At 40.8% G+C, this 23,768-nt stretch overlaps 1 protein-coding gene across 4 annotated transcripts in view; it reads right to left on the reverse strand.

The window, feature by feature from the left end:
* GCH1 (GTP cyclohydrolase 1) overlaps positions 1 to 23,768 on the reverse strand; it is a 94,432-nt gene that overhangs the window by 14,925 nt on the left and 55,739 nt on the right. The window contains exons 4-7 of one of the 4 annotated variants that reach the window (XM_008957051.4): positions 21,332 to 21,363; positions 20,001 to 20,085; positions 18,218 to 18,360; positions 16,235 to 17,276 (exon numbers count right to left, since the gene is read on the reverse strand). The exons of 1 other annotated variant lie outside the window; for it this stretch is intronic. In XM_008957051.4, the coding sequence (XP_008955299.1) occupies positions 18,234 to 18,360; positions 20,001 to 20,085; positions 21,332 to 21,363 (244 nt within the window). In that variant the 3' untranslated portion in view covers positions 16,235 to 17,276; positions 18,218 to 18,233. Of the gene's footprint in view, positions 1 to 16,234; positions 18,361 to 20,000; positions 20,086 to 21,331; positions 21,364 to 23,768 lie in introns of those variants that run through there. 2 more of the 4 variants (XM_034937585.3, XM_055097607.2) reach the window with 2 other exon arrangements.

Below are 23,768 nucleotides of genomic sequence, written 5' to 3' on the forward strand. Positions count from 1 at the left end.
TCTTTTCTTTTCTTTTCTTTTTTTTTTTTTTTTTTTGAGATGGAGTCTAGCTCTGTCACCCAGGCTGGAATGCAGTGACGCAATCTTGACTCACTGCAACCTCCACCTCTCGAGTTCAAGTGATTCTCCTGCCTCAGCCTCCCAAGTAGCTGGGATTACAGGTGCCCGCCACCATGCCCAGCTAATTTTTGTATTTTTAGTAGAAAAGGGGTTTCACTGTATTAGCCAGGCTGGTCTCAAACTCCTGACCTCATGATCCCCCCACCTCAGCCTCCCAAAGTTCTGGGATTACAAGTGTGAGCCACCACACCTAGCCTAAAATAGTATTTTCTATTGCTCATGCATTTTGATGTTATTTGCTGCCATTGATCTTTGTTTGTTTGAGACAGAGGCTTGCTCTGTCGCCCAGGCTGGAGTGCAGTAGCACAGTCTTGGCTCACTGCAACTTCCGCCTCTTGGGTTCAAGTGATCCTCCTGCCTCAGCCTCCCGAGTAGCTGGGATTACAGGCACCCATCACCACGCCCAGCTAATTTTTTGTATTTTTAGTAGAGATGGGGTTTCACCATGTTAGCCAGGCTGGTTTTGAACTCCTGACCTCAAGTGATTTGGCCTCCCAAAGTGCTAGGATTACAGGTATGAGCCACCATGCCCAGCCTGTTGCCATTGTTATATATATATAATTTTATTATATACATACATAGTTTATGTATATATAAATTATTTTTTATATATAATTATTTTATATATATATATAAAACAATGTATACACACACACACAATTTTGTAATAAGCACCACCTAACATGGTGCCTGACAAAAGTAGTGGCTAAATAAATATTTTCTAAATAATAAGTGTTTTCACTAATAAATCATGAGTATTTTTTTGCATTTTAATGGCTGCATAGTATTCATTCCTTCACATGGACATACCATGATTTATTCCAGTTGTTAGGTAAATTATTTCAACTGTTAAATATTATGAACAATGCTAGAATAAACATTCTCATAGGTACATATGTGCACACACATCCACTTTGATTTACCCACATTCTCTTTCTGGAAACAACACTCTTGACATTGGGCACACCCATCTCTCATGGCTCCCCAAATTCTGATTGTGGGTGGTCTTTGGAGAGTCATCTTTTCTCCAGTCTTCTCACTCTTCACTCTCTCCTTAGCTGACCTCAGCTCCAAGCACCATGTGTGTACTAACTGGTCTGCAGCTGACTTTCAGATCCCTGCCTCCAGCCCAGACCTCTCTCCTAGGCACTGGCTAATTACTGGATGTCTCCACTTGGGTGTCCCACAGGGACCCCAAACAACATGTCTGAAACCAAAGGCTCCCCTGCTCACCTTACTCCCTCCAAGACCTCCCACATGACCATTTATCTCATTATCATTATCTCAGTGGTCAATGCTGCTGTGATTCCCAGACACCCAAGCTCCCAAACTGGGGACTGTCCTGGACCAATCTTCACCCAGTTGTAGACAAACCCTTCAGCTTCTCCCTCTTAAATCTCTCTGCTGTTCCCTTGTCTCAGCCTCCACTGCCACTGACCTAGTTTCAGCCTCATTATCCCCCCTGAATTAATACAATAGCCTCCTAAGCTGTCCATCCTCCAACTCTGATTACAACCCACAATCCCCTGCTTGACATCTTTCCGCCAGCTTTTCGCAACTTCAATATCAGTTCTTGGGCAGGGCATGTCTGTGGTATGTCCTCTGCCTATCTCTTCGGTCTCTATCGCCACTACTCCCCTCTCCAACATGGGATCCACCTATATGAGAGCTTTTATTCTGTGTGCTTCAAATATTTGTTTACATTACATATATCTCTCCCTAGACTTGAGGACAGGGAAGTCTCACTCATATTTATACTCCAGCATGCAACACAGTTAAACCTAAGGAAACAAAGCCTTAACAAAGGCACTTGGAAGATCTGCGTTCTCCCCATCGATGGCAACTACTGGTGACAAGGAAGGAAGCTATGGGTGCTGTCTTCTAGGGAGTCTTCTCAGGGCAGGCAGGACCTCACTTCCAGGACTCACCTGGCCTGGTCACCTGTGGGTGGAGACAGGGCCTGACATTCATGAAGTCTCCTTTATGTCCAACCCTTCAGAAGCTTCTTTTGATGCCAAGGGGCCCAACTCAGAGCCCACATCTCTATGTCTATGACCTCCTACATTATTTTTGTCTTGGTAATGAAATTTCCAACAATGTACTACTCACCAAAATAGAGCTTCATAGGGATGTTCCTATACTTAGACAGTAAAAACAAATGAGAATAGGGTAGGGGAAAAGGAGAAGCATGAAGTTTAACTCCTTAGAGCCCATCAAGACCTTGAAGCCCTTTAAGACAAAATTTCCATAGTTGCAAATGCTGGGGGAACTGATGCTTACCTGCTCCATGTAAATTCCTCCTTGCAGCCCAGATGGCTGGAGCTCTTTGCTATGCATGGGAGGGAACCACACAAATGTGTTAGATCTGAAGCAGGGGTTTGCAAATTATGGCCTGCTGGCCAAATCCTACCCACCATCTGTTTTTGTATGGTCCATGAGCTAAGAATGCTTTTTACATTGTTAATGAATGAAAAAAAAAAGAATATTTTACAGCCACAAAAATGGTATGAAATTCAAATTTTGGTGTCCATGAATAAAGTTATATTGGAACACAGTCACATTCATTTACATATTGTTTATGGTGGATTCCACACGAGAATGGCAGAGTTGAGTAGTTATAACAGAAACCATGTGACCTGCAAAGTCTAAAAGATTTACCATCACGCATTTTCCAGAAAAAGGTTGCCAACCCCTGATCTGAAGTACCAAACACCTGTGAATAACAGAAAAATAAAGATGCAAAATGCAGGCCAAATAAAGTTAGTGAGAGCAGTGATTCCTTTATTTCATCTAAGAATTCATTCATAGTCATGTGCCACATAAGGACGTTTTGGTCAATGATGGACCGTATATACGATGGCGGTCTCATAGGGTCCCACACCCTATTTTTAGTGTACCTTTTCTACGTTTTAGTAAGTTTAGATACACAAATACTTACCAGTGTATCACAATAGCCTACAGTATTCAGTGCAGGTTTGTAGCCTAGGAACAATAGGCCATACTGTACAGTTTAGGTGTGTAGTGAGCTATACCATCTAGGTTTGTGGAAGTACAATCTATGATGTTCACAAAATGATGAAATCGACTAACGATGCATTTCTCAGAAGGAATCCGTGTCGTTAAGCAACACATAACTGTACTTCACTTGTATCCTTTTCTCCCAAAACATCACTTTAGTTGTAACACTCAAGGATATTTCAAATAATCATTACAGACATCCTACTTACCCTTATTCTCTTGGCTCCATATGTGTAGATATAGATATATTTTTTCACTTTTAACAAAGTAAATACAGGCACCTAATTTGAAAAAATCAAATAGTGACAAACAGAAGTTTTATAATCTAAGCAAGAGTTCTTTGTCTTTCTCCCTCCCACCTCCTCTCTTAAAGAGACAATCACTTATGTCTTTTTGCTATTTCTTTGGTAGTTACTTGATAAAAAATTGTGCTTAAATTGTTCCTTCTTGATAGATGAATTTTGATGTTATCTAATCTTTGTTATGACAGATGAAGATTTAACTCATACTTCTCCTTCCTCCCAAGATAAAGGTTATCTCACAACAATTTTTAGTTAACTGAGTAATCAGTACTTACATTATGATTATGCAAATACTTCTCACCACAGGGGCAAGTGGTAGCTCATGGTGACCTTTTTTTTTTTTTTTTTTTGAGAGAGGGTTTCACTCCTGGTCAAGCGATCCTCCTGCCTTGGCCTCCACATAGCTGGGACTATAGGCACATGCCACCACACCTAGCTAATTTTAAAAATTTTTTTGTGAAGATGAAATCTCATTACGTTGCCCAGGCTGGTCTGGAACTCCTGGCCTCAAGCAATCCTGCATTCTCAGCCTCCCAAAGTGCCATGGTTATCTTTCTAATTTATACTCCTTTTTGTTTTGTTCCATGTATCTGAAAGCTTTAGAAGGGGGAATGCTGTCCTGGTACCATCAGAAGTTCTAGGTCTCCAAATAATGATCTTCCCCAAATTCAGTACATTATCAGAGCAATTACATATTTAGAAAACAGATTATGCAGCACAGATATTGCTTTAAAAATAAAAGGTCTGTTCAGAATTATAGGAATGTGAGTCTGAACTTTCCTTCCAAGTTGTAATGCCTCACTGTGGCTTTTACAGAAGGCAGAGTCTGGAATTTTTGCTTCCACTCCTAAGGGAAAGAGTAAAAAGAAAAGGGTGAGGCAGGCAGTTCTGCATCCCTCATTTCGTTTGCTTACACAACACTTTATCAAGAACAAATTCCCCCAAATGTCCATTCTCCAGTCTCTAATAGTAAGAGAGTAATGAACGCTGTGACTCCCAGTCCACATGTATCTCTAGATGTGATGCTAACTAATGCTTTGAAGGATTCTCAGCCAGAACCAACCAACTGCTCCTGCCTAACCTCAGAACTTTGCTCAGCGTGAGCCCAAGAGATAAAAGTGGACAGTGGATCAGAATCTGATCTACCTAAGTTGGGTGCAGTGGTGCATGCCTGTGGTCCCAGCTACTTGGGAAGCTGAGGTGGGAGGATTGCTTGAGCTCAGGAGTTCAAGACCAGCCTGGTCAACATAGAAAGACCCCATCTCTAAAAAAAAAAAAATGAATCCAATCTACTCTTGGTGGAAAGACTCTACAAATTTATTTATTTATTAGTTTGTTTATTTTTATAATTTCAACTTCTATTTTAGATTCAGGGTGTACACATGCAGGTTTGTTACATGGGTATATTATGTGATGCTGAGGTTTGGGGTATGATTGATCCTGTCACCCAGGCACTGAGCATGGTACCCATCGTTAGTTTTTCAACCTTTGCACCCCTTAGTAGTCCCCAGTATCTATTGTTGCCATCTTTATATCCCGAGTATCCAATGTTTAGCTCCCACTTATAAGTGAGAACACAGAGTATTTGGTTTTCTGTTCCTGTGTTAATTTCTTAAGAGAATGGCCTCCAGCTGCACTCATGTTGTTTCAAAGGACATGATTTCATTCTTTTTTATGGCTGTGTAGTATTCCACGGTGTATATGTGCCACATTTTCTTTATCTAATCCACCAGTGATGGGCATCTAGGTTGATTCCATGTCTTTGCTATCATGAATAGTACTGTGGTGATCATATGAGTGCATGTGTCTTTTTGGTAGAATGATTTATTTTCTTTTGGATATATGCCAGTAATGGGATAGCTGGATTGAATTAGTTCTGTTTTAAGTTCTTTGAGAAATCTCCAAACTGCTTTCCACAGTGGCTGAACTCATTTACATTCCCACCAGCAGAGTATAAGCATTCCTTTTCTACACAGCCTAGCCAGCATCTGTTGTTTTTTGACTTTTTAATAATAGCCATTCCGACTGGTGTTAGATGATATTTCATTGTGGTTTTGATTTGTATTTTTCTGTTGATTAGTGATGTGGAGTGTTTTTTCATATGTTGTTGGCTGCTTGTATGTCATCTTTTGAGCAGAGTCTGTTCATGTCCTTCACACATTTTTAATTGGGTTATTTGTTTTTTGCTTGTTCAATTGTTTAAGTTCCTTATAGAATCTGGATATTAGATCTTTGCTTAGTGCAGTTTGCAAATATTTTCTTCCATCCTGTAGGTTGTCAGTTTACTCTGTTGATAGTTTTTTGTTTTTTGTTTTTTGTTTTTTTTTTGCTGTGCAGAAGCTCTTTAATTAGCTCCTACTTGTCCATTTTTGTTTTTGTTGCAATTGCTTTTGAGAATTTAGTCATAAATTCTTTTCCAAGGCTGATGTCCAGAACGGGGTTTCCTAGGTTTTCTTCTAGGATTCTTATAGTTTGAGGTCTTACATCTAAATCGCTAATACATCTTGAGCTATTTTTTTTTTTGAGATGGAGTTTTGCTCTCGTTGCCCAGGCTGGAGTGCAATGGCGTGATCTCTGCTCACTGCAACGTCTGCCTCCCAGGTTCAAGCAATTCTTCTGCCTCAGACTCCCAAGTAGCTGGGATTACAGGCATACACCACCACGCCCAGCTAATTTTGTATTTTCAGTAGAGACGGGGTTTCTCCCTGTTGGTCAGGCTGGTCTTGAACTCCCGACCTCAGGTTATCTGCCCACCTCAGCCTCCCAAAGTGCTGGGATTACAGGCGTGAGCCACAGCGCCCGACCAGTGGAGCTAGTTTTTATATGTGGTAAAAGATAGGGGTCGAGTTTCATTCTATTTATGGCTATACAGCTATCCCAGCACAATTTATTGTACAGAGATTCTGTTCCTCGTTGCTTATTTTGGTTGACTTTGTTAAAGATCAGATGGCTGTAGGTGTGCAGCTTTATTTCCGGGTTCTCTATTCTGTTTCATTGGTCTATGTGCTTGTTTTTTTGTTTGTTTGTTTCATTTTGTTTTTTTGAGAGAGGGTCTCACTCCCATTGCCTAAGCTGGAGTGCAGTGGTGTGATCACAGCTCACTGCAGCCTTGACTTCCCAGTCTCAGGTGATTCTCCCACCTCAGCCTCCTGAGTAGCTGGGATCACAGGCGTGCACCACCACAGCCAGCTACTTTTTTGTATTTTTCATAGTGACGGGTTTCACCATGTTGCCCAGGCTGGAATCATGTGATCTCCCCACCTCAGCCTCCCAAAGTGCTGGGATTACAGGCATGAGCCACCGTGCCTGGCTATGTGTCTGTTTTTGTACCATACCATGCAGTTTTAGCTACTGTAATCTTATAACATAGTTTGAAGTCAAGTAATGCCTCTGGTCTTGTTCTTTTTGCTTAGGATTGCTTTGGCTATTTGGACTCTTTTTTGGTTCCATATAAATTTTGGCATAGTTTTTTCTAGTTCTGTGAAAAATGGCATTGGTAGCTTGATAAGAATAGTGTTGACTCCATAGATTGCTTTGGGCAGTATGGCCATTTTAACAATATTCATTCTTCCGAACCATGGGCATGGGATGTTTTTCCACTTGTTTGTGTCATCTATGATTTGTTTCATCAGTGTTTTGCAGTTCTCCTTATAGAGGTCTTTCATCTCCTTAGTTAGATGTATTCCTAGGTATTTTATTTTTTGTGGCTGTTGTAAATACAATTGCATTCTTGATTTGGCTCTTAGCTTGAACATTATTGGTGTACAGAAATGCTACCAATTTGTGTTCACCGATTTTGTATCCTGAAACTTTACTGAAGTCGTTTATCAGTTCCAGGAGCCTTTTAGTGGAGTCTTTATGGTTTTCTAGGTATAGAGTAATATTGTCAGTGAAGAGATAAATTGACTTCTTCTTTTCCTACTTGCCTGTCTTTTATTTCTTTCTCTTGCTTGATTGCTCTAGCTAGGACTTCCAGGACCCTAAAAATTGCAACCAAAACTTCATGTGATCATTTTGCATACTTTGGGTTTAGAGCTAATAAACAAGAGCTTTCTTATGACAAACAATGCTGCAATGAATAATCTTGTATACAAATGTCACCTTCACACACACATATATATATAAATACATCTAGAGGATAAATTCCCCAAAGAATTACTGGGGCAAAGGATATAGGCATTTATTGTTGTTTTAAATAGCAAATATATATATACAGGGTCTTTTATAATCTGATCTTCTTTGTTTATACTCTCTGTGACTTCTAGATCTAAAATGTGCACAACTACATGGCTAAAATTCAATTGTGTCTTCCATGTATCATGTGTGTTAACTTTTCCAGGCTAAATGAGAATTGATTTATTATAAACTGTATTTCTGACTGAAGTACCTCCCATGCTATGTTTGCCTGAGGACAGAGCCTTTTAATTCTACCTGTCGTCTACCACTCTACCCCCACACTGTTTCTATCCGCTGTATTCCAGGTTCATCCTCCATACTGCTGTTTATAATCGCCTCAACTCCAACTTCAGTAATGCTCTACCTTTAGCAAAAATGATGGCTTATAATGAAAAGCAGGTCCACAGTGACTTCACTTTAGACCAGGAAGAATTCTGACCCCACAAAGGGAGCCAGCCTAAATGCCAGGGTGTCGTGGGTTACCCGGACCACTGCCAAGCAGAAGGAATATGCTCATTTCTCAGACAGAGATATTGAGAGGGCCCCTTCTCTCAGAGATCACCTCTACCTAAAGAAAATAAAATTATTTTTCATTGAACTGTACTTAGAAAAGGTAAGTATCCTTTGACTTAGATAAAATCCCTTTTAGAAATAACTTTAGCAAAATCTTCTAGTCTGCTCTTAGCCAGAAAACCCTATTAAGCAAAATACAATTGTCTCAACCCCACAAGTAGTGTTCCTGAAAGTTAGTACCAGCTTTGTTAAAGATAGAAGGCTGCATGCTTCTTGCATTTGGCAGGGTTCATGATTTGATTTTCACTGAAAACGATGTTTTGAAGTATTGGACAAGCAGAGAAATGAAAGAAACATCTGCCTCATTTCTTCTAGGAGAATATTTGCAATACACTTTGAGGCCAAATTTGACAATACATGTATTAAAAGACTTTAACAGAAAGCTAGACAGTGAAAACATTGGCCACCTAGTAATATATTTTTTAAATGATACTCAATGCTGGCAGGGTAGTATGAATTAGTTATATCTTGCTAGACAGAAATTTGGAATATGTATTGAGAGTCTTTTTGGCTGGGTGCAGTGGCTCATGCTTGTAATCCCAGCACTTTGGGAGGCCGGAGGCAGGCAGATCACTTGAGGCCAGGAGTTTGAGACCAGCCTGGCCAACATGGTGAAACCCCATCTCTACTAAAAATACAAAAATTAGCCAGCCGTGGTGGTGCATGCATGTAATCCCAGCTACTCCGGGAGGCTGAGGCACAAGAATCGCTTGGCCTTGGGAGGTGGAGGTTGCAGTAAGCTGAGATCGCGCCACTGCACTCCAGCCTGGGTGACAGAGGGAGACTCCATCTCAAAAAAAAAAAAAAAAGTCTTTTTAAAATGTGAAGGGGCTGAGGGTGAGTGGTGTGGTTATAGTAAGGCAACGTGATAGATCCTGTGGTATTGGAACTGTCAGCATCTTGACTATGGTGGGGGATACATAGACCTGTACGTTGCAAAGAAATTAATCACACATGCAAGTGAGTACAAGCAAAACTGGACAAATCAGAATGAGATTGGTGTATTATATCAATGTCAATATTCTGGCTGTGATAGTGCACCATCGTTTGGCTAAATGTTAGCACTGGGAAAAACCCAGCAAAGTACAGAAGTGAACTCTGTGTAGTATTTCTTCTAACTGTATGTAAATCTACAATTATCTCAATAAAAGTTTCCGTGTAAAACTGTGAATCTGCCAAGATAAGTGAGGTGCAAAGTTACCCCTGGGTAAGAGAAAAAATTAATTTGTGTGCTACAAAATTTTAGGTGTAAGACAGTTACAATATGAGGACAGTTGCACAGCACAGGGCCAGGGCGGGGGGTTGTAAATAGCCCACCTGAGTCTGTCCATTGTTACTTAGAGAGGGGAAGACAGAAAGACGGGTGACTTTTTTGTCCCAATAAATCTATACCTAAAAGCCTATCCTTTGGAAATAGAGATGTCCACTGCAGTGTTATTTATAATAAGAAAAAACTGGAAACAACATGACAGCTCATCATTATGAAAATCATCAATACATGTGATATTTATACCATGGAACATCATGTAGCCATTTAAACAAACATACAAGATAAGGGAGGGAATGACTATGAGGACTTTAGAGTATCCAAAGTATTACAGATAGTTGCACAGAATAAGGAGGGGCAAATGGAAGAAAACACATCAAAGTGAACTCTAGGAAGAAATGTAAGGCAATCTGGGAAAAGGTAAATGCAGAATATGATATGATATCAAGTAATGGTTGTAACTTTTGGGGGGATGTGATAATGTGCAGGGATTTTATTTAAGTCCTTACCCCTTATCCATTAGTGATACATAGCGAAATAAATACCGATGAAATGATAGACTGTCTGGATGGATTTGCTTTTAATATTCCAGAAGCATCCAGATATTACTTGCACAATTTTAAAAGCAAGTAAAATAAAACAAATGTCAACAGCAGTTATTTCCTGAACTATGCAATTGGGTAACTGGTCTTTTTATTTATACTTCACTGTTTTCTAAGGTTTTTTCCTTTTTTTTGGAAATAGAGTCTTTCTCTGTCGCCCAGGCTAGAGTTGAGTGGCACAATTTCGGCTCACTGCAACCTCCACCTCCCGGGTGCAAGTGATTCTCCTGCCTCGGCCTCCTGAGTAGGTGGGACTACAGGTGCCTGCCACCACGCCCAGATAATTTTTGTATTTTTAATAGAGATGGGGTTTCACCATGTTGGCCAGGCTGGTGACTCCTGACCTCAGGTGATCTGACCTCAGGTGATCTGCCCGCCTCAGCCTCCCAAAGTGCTGGGATTACAAGTGTAACCCACTGTGCCTGGCCATTTTCTAAGTTTTCTATGATTAACAAGTATAAAAAAATGAGATGGAGGAGGAAAAAAGTAGGATATGTTTAGAGGTATCAGACCGGAGAAATAAGTTATTTATAAAGGCAATTGCAGCAGTGATTATATTAATCTGGAGACAGTCCCTTTTAAGGGACAATTTACCTTTAGACTTATCAGCTGAGTGGTTGCAGATGCCCTTAACCAGGGACGATAGAAACGATTGTTCGCAGAGTGATCCACACAGCTGTTCTCCTGCCCAAATTGCCTGGGAAGGAGCTACTGGCTTCCTGATGGGTTCTGTGGGTCTGAATTTTTGTATCTTAGGCTAGTCATTCTCAACTGAGGGAGCCCACCGAATAACCAAGAGCAATTTTCTTTTTCAAACTATAATTACAAATACTGAATAGCTCCTCACAGGGTACAGAAACATTGTCTAAAAGTTCCCTAGGTGATTTGGATAGGCACACATGGCCAATAGTCCCTCATTTAAATAAACGTGTGTGTGTGTGTGTGTGTGTGTGTGTGTAAATATGCCTTAAATATTTGGAGAAGTATATGTAAGAAAGTGGTAAAGTGGGCCGGGCACAGTGGCTCACGCCTGTAATCCCAGCACTTTGGGAGGCCGAGGCAGGCGGATCACCTGAGGTTGGAAGTTCGAGACCAGCCTGGCCAACATGGTAAAACCCAGTCTCTACTGAAAATACAAAGTTAGCCGGGTGTGGTGGTGCATGCCTGTAATCCCAGCTACTTGGGAGGCTGAGGCGGGAGAACCGCTTGAACCTGGGAGGCAGAGGTTGTGGTGAGCCAAGATCACGCCATTGCACTCCAGCCTGAGCAACAAGAGCAAAAACTCTGTCTCAAAACAAACAAACAAACAAAAAAGTGGTAAAGTGGTGGCTTTGGGGAAAAGAACTGGGCAGCTGGGGATGGAAAGGGAGAGAGACTTTTCAAGGCATATCCTTTTGTGCTTTTCACATTATATGCAAGTGCATATATTACCTATTCAAATAACGTGAAAAGTGAAAGAAAAAAACAAATTTTAAAAGAGCCCCTGCTTGAAACACTCAGTTTGCCAGAATCTGCTTTTCTTTTGCTAAGGTGGTCAAAGTTCTGTAAAGAGGACACATTTTTCTTTTGCAGATGATTTTGCTAAAAAGAAAATTCAGAGAAAGCGTCTAATGACTTTGAAAGAACACCAGAAATAAACATAATGGATTTTACATTCTGATAGTTACACAAACTCCTCACCAGTTTAGAGTTACACCTTCTACCATTAGGAAGTACATAAAGTCAGCCTACATGCAGGAGACAAAGATTTTCATTCTGCCATGAAAGTAAAGAATTTCATTAAATATCTCTGATGATAGCAGCTGCCTGGCTTACTTGGGAGCAGAGGTGAAGGTAAATGTTTCCTTAATTATTTTGTGATGTTTGAATTTTGTGCTAACCACAGAATTACCAGTTTTTATTTATTTTTTTAATTTGAGCATTTAAGACAGTGTGATTACATGGAACTACAAGGTGACCATCTCACACTCCTATAATCACTCCCAGCAGCACCTTTGAGTTCAAGGGGCAAAGGTGATAGTATACATCTTCAAATATGTGGGGGCACAGAGTGACAGAGGGCACCTGGAAAAGATTAACCAGCTGCAATGGGAGCCAGAGGTAACCTAAGGGGCTGGGCCCACTGGTTAACAGAAAGGTCAACAGAAGCAGAGTCCAGGGAGCAACATCAGCTCTTTAACCCAGTGTGGGTGACGCACGTCATTTGACCCTCCCTGACACCCAACTCACTTATAAAATGGAAATACTCAATTAGCTGGGCACTGTGGCATGTGTCTATAGTCCGAGCTACTTGGGGGGGCTGAGGCAGGAGGATCGCTTGAGCCAGGGAGGTAGAGGTTGCAGTGAGCTGTGATCGTGCCACTGCACTCCAGGCTGAGCAACAACAGAGCAAGATACTGCCTCAAAAAAAAAAAAAAAGAAAGAAAAAATATATATTCTTCCTTATAACAAGTCTTCCAGATTCGGTGTTGGGTACACACACACACATACATACACACACACGCAGAAAATCTGGAAGATTTGTTTTCCATCCCCCAAACACTAAAATGCAGGAAACAAATTATGAGTTCTCAGAGCTCAGGGTTTCATGTTGATTTTAATGTCCTGTTTTGTGTGTGTTCTAGTTAAAAAGACAATGAGAATTCATTGTTGGCTTGTCTATACTTCAAGTGCACGTGATACTTTTTATTCATAATTATTTTTTAAATATATTAAATTTATATGGAAATTCTGTTATAGTCAAGTGCTGACTCCACCAACCTCTTCATTAAGAGGTGATTCTGACAACTGTTAAGCAAGAGAAGGTCAGCTAAGATTTGGATAAGACTTCAAATACTCCTTGATCACATGCAAATCAACTTTCAGAAATGAGACTTCAGGCAAGAAATTTTGCTCTGAGATTAGTTGTCTTGGGCTGGGCACAGTGGCTCAGCACTTTGAGCCGAGTGTAGTCTTAGCACTTTGGGAGGCCAAGGTGGGTGGATCACTTGAGGTCAGGAGTTCGAGACCAGCCTGACCAACAGGGTGAAACCCTGTCTCTACTAAAAATACAAAAATTAGCTGGGCGTGGTGGAGGGCGTCTTTAATCCACTACTCGGGAGGCTGAGGTAGGAGAATTGCTTGAACCAGGAGGTGAAGGTTGCAGTGAGCCAAGATCATGCCACCGTACTCCAGCCCGGGTGACAAAGCGAGACTCTGTCTCCAAAAAAAAAAAAAAGAGAGAGCAAAAGAAAGATTAGTTGTCTCTAATTGGTTAAAGGTACTTGAAAGTTCAAAGGTACAAACTGAAACAGTCAGGGTGCTTCCTCTCTCTGGTTAGACTTGTTCAATCTGCAAGTGGAAATTCCTTTAAAATTTCCCAAATTGAGAGGAGCGGAAGCCACTGTGTGGGTCCACAGGAGACTGTAATCTATCCAGATACAGATGTCAAAGGCTGTTCTTCCCAAGCAATCAGGAACGCAGTTGAGGCTGGCAGCAGTGAAGCCAAAGAGAGACAGAGACCAAAACCCACCTCCAGCCAAAACTGGTTGAGCAGCTGCTAGGAGACCAATGACCAGATGACCAATATGGACCAATAATTCTGAGGTCCCTGATAGAACCAGAATGGTTTTAAGCTGATTTTTATTTACTAGCTTTTTTTTTTTTAATTCAGTTTATCCCCCTTGGTTTTAGAAGTAAAATGTCCTTGCAAAGAGAAAAGTTTCCATAAAGAATTTTATCAGTCTAGATAGAATGACTGTAAAAATTATCACTACACATATAATGGGAAACTCCACAAAAAAAAAATTAGAAAAAAAGAAATCTCATTTATTTGTTCAGTACATTTTTGAATGTGAAAGGATCCAGGAAAAGGAGGAATAATCAAAAATGCATTCTAAAATCAGGGAAAATCAATAGCCTGAGAGGAAGTTGTACATACACACACCCAGGCATTTCATCACAGGACTCCCTCCACACAACCTTCCCAATGCTCACCGGCAGCCAAACCACATTTCTCTGGCAGCACAGTCAGTTCCAGATTGAAAGGATTTCTCAAAAGGTCAGAGTTGTGGACATATTGCTCAAAACAAACAGGAGAATGTAGAAATAAGAGGAAAAGTGGATAGGTGCATTAGGGCTGTGTAATGCAGGTGCCAGGAGTTATCCTACCAGGACCCACAAGCAAGTCATAGCTGCACTGCTAGGGAGGAAATAAAGGGAGCTGCTTAAATGCTAGACGCGGTGTGTCCTCCTTCACCACCCTTTGTCGGCCAGAGCCTGATATTCATACTCAGGATGTCATGAAAATGTAATTGATGAGGTCGAGGAGCCGGGGGGAAGAAACCCAAGTACTCCTACTGTCCAACCCAATGGAATTCCCCATGGGTAGGCCCTCAAAGTGATGCCAATTACTGTGAGATTCATTGTTTTCACTTCTGTAATAACTTTCCACCTTAACCAAAATCTTGGCAGCCAAGGAATCCACCAAGCTGAAGCCAAAGGCAGCATGTTTTAAAATGGAAGCCTTACCCAAAAAGGACACACTCAGAAAAAAGCAATGAATTCTATTCTGTACCTGGGGAATGGCTCTAAGTTACAAAGCCAAGGAGAGCTATGTTCCAGTTAAAAGCCAGACAGAACCAGACCAAGCTAGGCTGCCCAGAAGTAGGGGTTTAGGGACGTGGAGAAGTGTTGTGGCAAAGAACCCTTCTTTTCCCTGTTTAGCTGGAGTTTGACCTCATTTGGACAGCCACAGACATTCCAGCAACCAGACAGTTCCTGGAATAAACACGGGGCTTCTCCAAAACAAGTGACCAGATAAATTTTAAGGAAAACAGAGGAGGGAGTAGGAAGAGAACATATAAGATTCTTAAGAGACTTAAATCAACCTGTTGCAATGTGTGGATCTCGTTTGTACCTTGATTCAAATAAACTACTAAAAACTACACAACAGTAGGGGGAAATGTAGATATTTGAATTGACACTAATTTTTAGTGTGATAATGGATGTATTTGATCATATATTTCTTTACCTGATTCCACTTTATTTAGATAATCTGAAATATTTATGGATGAAATAATGCCTGGGATTTGCTTTGCAATAATCTGGTCAGATGGGTATAGAGGAAAACAAGATGGCGCCATTGAGTTGAGACTTCTTGAAGCTGGGTGATTAGTACACAGGGGTTCATGTGCTCATCTCTCTACTGATGTGCATGTTTTATTTTCTGTAACAAAAATTAAAAGAAGGCAAGGGCCTCTGGGAGGGTGCGGAGTCAGGTATACTTCCCCTTGATCTCTTGAGACTTCTTCTTCTCTCCATCAGCAGGAGGACCCATGCCCGTGATGGTGAATCCAGGTGCTCTGTTTTGACAGAAAGGCTTCTTGAAAACCCTTCATGTCTGCAACTGCTCTTCCACTAAGTGAAAAGGAACTTGGCCAATCAATCTTCAGTGACAAAACTCAGGAGCAGCCACTCGGGCTTAGCCGAGCAGCTCATCGTTTTATTGACACCTATGAGTGGTGGTTCTAGGAATGTTTTATGCCAGTAAGCATTCCTACTTTGATAAGATTTGCTACCCAACGGTCTACAGGGTCCTGCAAGGAGCAGCAGGCCCCAGTACTTGGACATGCTGGCCACCGGTGAGGGCAGGGGCGGCCTCTGCCTATGGGGAGCACGGAATGGGGAGGAGACCATTAGCAAGAGGGAAAGGAGGTTGTTGGGCATGGGACAGAAGAGCAGCACAAAACCCCTTGCACTAACTGGAAGTTTTGCCCTGGGCAGGCTCTTCCTAGAAGAGGGAAGGAAACCCTTTTCCACTCCCTGCCCCAGCCTACTCTTCCTTCCCCAACAGCTCCCACGTAGGAAACAGTGCCAGTTCCCAGGGGGCTGAAGTTACCTACTAAGCATTAAGACAACAGGGACATGAGGGCCACTCAGATTCCTGACTCTTATCCCAGACCTCCTCCTCCCATTACCTCAAGACAGTGAGGACGGTAAGACTCCAACCAAATGCCAAGGAGAAACTGTCAGAACCTGGGGTTACTTCGTACTATAATGGAGATTAGTATTCAAATAGCTTTGATGGCTGGGGGAAGCCCTTATGATGTCTTTGCTGAAACAGAATACAGCCAAAATAATCAAGTTATTTAAATATTTATAGTGGTGGTTGAAAAAGAAACAACTTTCACAAGAACAAAGTTACAATAGTTTAATAATTTAAATAGGACCAACTTCAGGAACATACATACACATACATAAAATTAAACAATTTAATTTTGAACAGTGTATTGAAATACATCAAATTCTTAAAAATCCCCCAAATGGACTCAAGATTATGGATATGAAAAGGTAATTTTGAAGTACTAGAGACTAGAGTAAAACAGACAAAGTCATTACTTTGCATTTACTAATAAGACAACAGCCTGTGGATACATTAGACCTTTATAAGAACACTTCTAGGAAATGTCAGAACAACGAGTCATTAAAAAGGAATATAAATGAGTTCATAAAGATAAATGTATAGCTAACAATTTCTTTGGTCCTCGAAGTCACACTTGTTTTTACTTTAAAATGCCAAACATGAGTTGAGTGCTCAGAATTCTACCTATAAATGTCTAAATATTAAGCAGGCTAATGTTTATACTGGGCTAGATTTAAAAAGGTACTCAAGCCAACCATCACTGTACTTAAACTCCAGAAAGAAAAAGCTAGGAAACAGATAGAAGTAGAGAGGAATGGAAAAAAACAAAAAAACCCAACACCTCCGCCATCTTGCCCCATCATAACCCAAATAGCATCAAAGTGGCAGAGATGGGACTAAAGTTGAAGCAAGCATCAAAGTTATTACTTTTAGGGTAATGGGATGAATTTGAAGAGCACTATGTCAACCAAATAATAAACTTCATGGAATAACTGTGTTTGTGTTTCTGTGGAGGAGTTGCGGTTTTGTTTGTTTTAATTTGGCCCACGCTGCCCCAATGGAGGAAATTTTAAGATAATCATTAATAAGGCAACAGCTTCCAGGATTAAAATACCTATACCATCTATACGGAGTTACAATGAGGACAAGACCCACATAGACCACAAAGGAAACTGGGACCAGAAGCTTCCAGTGCATTTTCACAGATCGTTGGTACGATACGCTTTGGTTAGAACGTTGGACACAGCTCATAATGTCTTCCACCGTCAGTTCATTCTGTGCTCGTTCAGGTGCGTGGAAGCTATGGTTCTGCAGACCTGAAAATGATGGGCACTCTCAAATGTTTCTGGAAATACTTAGAAAAATATCTTATAAGATTAAAAAAAAGAAGAAGAAACATTTTGAGGCATCTACATGGATCACACAAAGGAAACTCTCAATAAACCTATAAAGTTAAAACTGAGCTGACTAGTTATTTGCAGTGTGAGTACTAAGTCTCATAAAATAATGGCTTTTTTAAAAAGGCAAAAGCATCTACACTCTAAATGATATTCTTATCAAGGCACAGAGAGTTAAATGTCTAAATCCCTGTATGTTGACACGAGAATACACTCGTAAACAACACCAGGAACTAATTCCCTATTCTTGAATTTAAAAACAATAGAAGGTAGAAATGTGCCTTTTTAACTCACAGTAAAATCAAAAACATAGACATTCCACCAGCTTCCTTTGGTGACTAACATTACGACTGCTAAAAATATATTTTTAAATGTCACTGGTGGTTTAATAAACATGACCAAAGTGGAGTCTGTTGAACTTGAATTCACAGAGCAATACCGCATTAAATATTTTAGCACTTTCAGCACTACACCACTTTTATTGGAGGAAGAAAAAAAACAGTATAGTGGGCACAGTTCCCTCTCATTCCCAATGCTCCTATGCTTATGAGGCAAATTACTGTACTATTTGAAAAAAATACACCAATTCTTCTCCCTTCCCAGGCCCCTCTGGTTATCTGGCAGTGGTTTTGTGCACGTACTTACACTATTAGCAGTTCACTTTAATATTGCCACAAAAAGGTGGCAAGAAGAAAGTAGAGGGCTCAACCCTTTATTATATTTATTTGACTTCCTAGAAATAATTTTAAATATAATTAGTGACAAGGAATAAAGTTCACATCTGTAACAATTGAAAATGGAATGTACAAACAAGACCAGACAGACAATGATACTGGCAGTACGATCGGCAACCAACGCACACACACTGAATGAAGCTCAGCTCCTAATGAGAGTCAGGAACTCTTCCCGAGTCTTTGGATCCTCCCGGAACACACCCAACATTGTGCTGGTCACAGTTTTGCTGTTCATTTTCTGTACACCTCGCATTACCATACACATGTGTCTACAAAATAAGGCAACACAGGTTGTTTAAAGGAGTAGACAGCTGCTGGTTTGGTTTTTAAAAGCAGGCCTAAAGATTAAATCTCAGCTCACAGTTACCAAGTATATCAAAATATCCCTTCTTACACAAATGTTATCTATTAGGTTCATGCAAAAGTAACTGCGGTTCTTGCTATTGAACGTAATGGCAAAAACTGCAATTATCTTTGCAGCAACCTAAACTTTTTGTTCTTGAAGTTGTCTTGCAACTTTTATTTTTATCAGTAGTTGATCCTTAAAGCATCCAAAAAGGGGAAAAACGGAATTTTCTTCTGGGGTGAAAGTAATATAAAAGGTCTACAGAGTTACTTAACTTCTAGATCAAAAGAAAGTCAGAATTCTCACTTGCTCTGCCTTCAGGACCAAGACAGCACTATGCTAGCCTAGGTGTTCAGATAAATGCTCAAGTATACTGATGTCACCAGGCAGAATTCAGATAATGGTGACCAGATATCCTGTCTGAGCAACCTGGTGACATTAGATACCAGACATAGAACAGAGTTCACACCATGTCACAGAACACATACGAACTTTGTCCACACAACAGCTGCAATTCTCTTAACTCATCCTAACTTAAAGAAATGTACCAATTCTTGGCTTTATTTTTTAAATGCATGACAAAATATTAGAAAAATTTGGCTTGGAGCAACAGAGAGCTAAAGAAGAAATCAAGAGAAGACATAAAATCAAGAAGACATAAAATCAAGAGAAGACATAAAAATGGCTATTGGCGCGGTGGCTCACGCCTGTAATCTCAGTATTTTGGGAGGCTGAGGTGGGCAGATCACTTGAGGTCAGGAGTTTGAGATCCCCAGCCTGGTCAACATGGTGAAATCCCATCTCTACTAAATACGAAAATTAGCTGGGTGTGGTGGCGGGCACCTGTAATCCCAGCTGTTTGGGAGGCTGAGGCAGGAGAATCCCTTGAACCTGGGAGGCAGAGGTTGCAGTGAGCCGAGATCACACCATTGCACTTCAGCCTGGGTGAGAGAGCAAGACCCTGTCTTGAGCATTTTTAAAAAATGGCGATTGAGCTGGGTGCAGGGGCTCACGCCTGTAATCCTAGCACTTTGGGAGGCCGTGGCGGGTGGATCACGAGGTCAGGAGTTCGAGACCAGCCTGGCCGACATGATGAAACCCTATCTCTATTAAATACACAAAAATTAGCCGGGCATGGTGACACACACCTGTGGTCCCAGCTACTCGGGAGGCTGAGGCAGGAGAATCGCTTGAACCCGGGAGGTGGAGGTTGCAGTGAGCCGAGATTGCACCACTGCACTCCAGCCTGGGCGACAGAGTGAGACTCCGTCTCAAAAAAAAAAAAGGCTATCGATTATGCAAATCTCTACACCTGTGCTTATAACTCCCTATGCCTCCACAAGCCCCATCCTACCCTCAAAAAATACTTCTCCCATACTCTGTTCCTATATCAGTAACAGTAAATGAAAGTGGTAAAAGGGCTTTAGGCTCAGGGATGGAAATCTACAGTTATCATGTCAGTTGTGTGGCATCACCTGGTGCTACAAAATATGAGAAGCACTAAATAGCAAGATCACTTCTAGTGCACCATTATGACGTTACTAAAGGCAGATGCAGACTTACGTTGCTTCAACCACTACCCCGACTCCAGCAGGCCGCAAGGCTTCCGTGATTGCTACAGCAATTTGTTTTGTAAGGCGCTCCTGAACTGTGGATGTGATAAGGAGCTCAGTTTGAGAGTCTGACACAAACAGCTGGAAGCTTTTTCTGTCTCTAGAACATTTGAAATCTTAAAAATCAGACTTCTGTGAGATTTAAGAGCCAAGACACACCAGCTTTTACCAGTCTGCTTTGTCTGCTGACTGGGCCACAGAGAGGCCCGGATTCAACTCCCTCACCTGAAGTACAGGGCTAAAGAGATCTCAGAACCCCCTGAAGCCCTCCAGCATCACTGCGGGAAGGAATTAGAATAGCAATTATCTCATACCTGTGCAGTTAGAACAACACAGTACTGGTTACCAAGCACCTCCATGGAGGTAAAGTAGTGCAGCAAATAAATAGCCTGCAACAGGGTTAACAAAGGGGCTGCAGTCCAATTATTGAATTGTGCTTAGAGCAATGTTGAAAACCAACAATTTAACCTAAATAATATAGTTCCTGTCCTGAATAAAATGACTTGTCTTTTAATTCATACAGGAATATTCATTGCAGCACTGCATCTATTTGAAAACTGATGAAACCCCCCAATATCTATCAGAGCAGGTATAGGTTACGCCAAGCCATGGCATATACAGTAGGATTCTAGACAGCCACCAGAATGAATGAGATAGTTACATGGATGTGGCAAAAATGTTTAAGATTTGTTAAATGAAAAAACGCAGGGAAAAAAGCAAGGCTGATTATGTATAAAATGAGCCCATTTTTGTTTAAACATAATCCAAATAAATTGATTTGAAAATGTAGGTATATGCATGAAAATGTGAAGGAATGTGCAAATACAACAGTGATTTCTTCTGGAAGCTTGAAACAGTAGACTTTTTATAGTCCTAAGAGGTTTTACATTTTTATAAGTCATACTTATCGCACTTGTAATAAAACAAAAAATACTTTTTGTGTAGGAAAAATGTTTTCTGTAGCCAGGCACAGTGGCTCATGCCTGTAATCCCAGCACTTTGGGATGCCAAGGTGGGCAGATCACCTGAGGTCGGAAGTTCGAGACCAGCCTGATCAATATGGTGAAACCCCGTCTCTACTAGAAATACAAAAATTAGCCAAGGCATGGTGATGCACTCTTATAATCTCAGCTACTTGGAAGGCTGAGGCTGCAGTGAGCCGAGATTGCACCACTGTACTCCAGCCTGGGTGACAGAGCAAGACTCTGTCTCAAAAATAAAAATTTAAAAAAAGAAAAAAAAGAAAAATGTTTTCTGTTAATACAGATTTTTAAAGCTTACCTTGTAGTCTTCTACTATAGATTTCTACAATCCTAGAAAAGAAAGAATTGTTTTAGTTAATCACAAATCATTTGAAGTAAAATTGATAAGCCTTCCTCATAAAACAAAAAGGACATTGTTGAAGCAACAGTGGGCTGCAAGAGGAAATAAAGCTTATGGCAAGATGACAGAAAGATACAAGTACCACAGGGAGATGTAGTCTAAAGTCAACTTGATTGGATTGAAGGATGCAAACTATTGTTCCTGGGTATGTCTGTGAGGGTGTTGCCAAAGGAGATTAACATTTGAGTCAGTGGGCTGGGAAAGGCAGACCCACACTTAATCTGGGTGGGCACAATCTCATCAGCTGCCAGCGAATACAAAGCAGGCAGAAATATATGAAAAGGCAAGAGTGGCCTAGACTCCCAGCCTACATCTTTCTCCAATGCTGGCTGCTTCCTGCCCTCAAACATCGAACTCCAAGTTCTTCAGTTTTGAGACTCAGACTGGCTCTCCTTGCTCCTCAAGCTTGCAGACAGCCTATTGTGGGACCCTGCGATCATGTAAGTCAATACTTAATAAACTCCCCTTTATATACATACATATATATATATATATATATATATATATATATATATATATATATATATCTCCTATTAGTTCTGTCCCTCTAGGGAACCCTTACTAATACAGAAGACCACCAACCACTGCAGAGTGGTGCTTCCTGATGTCCCCAGAAAGAGAATTAATGAGTCTCCAACTGTGACGTTCACTTAGGAAAAACAGAGATGAGTAACAAAATTTTAAAGTTCCAAATCATCAATTTTAGATCATGTCTCAAGTGCTCTGATTAATCATATTGTTTTATCAGAGCTTAAAATTCAAGTTAAAAATAAAAAGACTTTGTTAATTAATAGCACACCATGGTCAACTACTATACCAACTAAACCTATTAGGGGAATCAGATTGGAACTGATTAGACTTCTTCAGACACCTCTTCATAAGATAGGTTTATGTAAGCACTTAGTATGATTAACCCCCAAGAAATAAAAGCCTCCTGATCTTAACTTATAGCACAATCTGTCAAGTGATAAATTTTCCTCTTTTTTTTTTTTTTTTTTTTTGAGATGGAGTCTTGTTCTTGCCCTCCAGGCTGGAGTGCAATGGCATGATCTCGGCTCACTGCAACCTCTGCCTCCTGGGTTCAAGCGATTCTCCTGCCTCAGCTTCCTGAGTAGCTGGGACTATAGGCACCCGTCACCATGCTCGGCTAATTTTTGTATTTTTAGTAGAGACAGGGTTTCACCATGTTGGCCAGGCTGGTCTCGAACTTCTGACCTTGTGATCTGCCCACCACAGCCTCCCAAAATGCTAGGATTACAGGCGTGAGCCCCTGTGCCCAGCCAGAATTTTTCCCTTTCAACATCTTTCATTCTATTTATGAAATGTAAAGATGACCACGTGACTTATCCATTTGAAGATGACTATTCACACTGAGGACCTTTTCTTTAAATTCATGGCCTTTTGATCATGAATTCAGACTCAATTTATGGTTCACCTCCCTATGAGGCATTTCCTGGCTCTTCCCCCAACTACACATCTCAGAACCGACAACTTGCTCCTTTATACCCATTACAGCCAACAAAGTCAGTAACAGGTCCGCCACCCCGTTTACCACTCAGCCCAGAGCTCCCTGAGGGCAGAAGCCATCCTAGCTCTCCTTTATCCCAGCAGTAGTTACTAGGATATTGAAGAAATATATTAATAGCTATATTCTATTGGTATTTTGAACAAAACCTTAGAAAGGAACGGTTTTTAAGCTCCTAGATAGGAGGTATGTCATATTTCTTACTAGGTCAAATTTCTGTGTATATTACTTCTGATAGTTTTTCAGGTGATTAATTTGTTATATATGTAGGAGATGCCATTGATTTTAAAGTTAGTAATGTTTTCCTTCTCGTATTCACCATTCTTTTTCTGGAGTAGAACTTCAGGTGCCACATTGGACAACAGTGGTAACACTGGGCAACCATGTTTTGCTCCACACTTCAATAGGAATGCCTCTAGGATTTCACTACCACCCACAGTGCCTGCCTGCTTCTGGCAGACAGCTGCTCTCATGGCAGGAGGAACATTCCCATAGATTTTTACTGAGTGCCTACTATGTATGTGATTATATGGTGAACATGCTCTCTGTGCTCTGAGAGCTTATTATTTCTAAACCCTAGTTTATTAGTTTTCTTTTTCAAGTGAGGAGTAAATATGAAACCTAACACATCTTTTCAGCATGTCATGTAGCTTCCCTAGATTAAAAAAAAAAATCTTTATTTTGCTGTCATTCTCGAAAGATAATTTGTTGAGAGGTATTTGCTGGGAACCGAATTCTAGTTTGACACTGATATCTATCTTGCCCTTCAGTATTGCTGTTGGCAAACCAATTCAGTGTAACTGCTGTTGC

Source organism: Pan paniscus, chromosome 15 (assembly GCF_029289425.2).
Source record: "Pan paniscus chromosome 15, NHGRI_mPanPan1-v2.0_pri, whole genome shotgun sequence".
Lineage (NCBI taxonomy): Eukaryota > Metazoa > Chordata > Mammalia > Primates > Hominidae > Pan > Pan paniscus.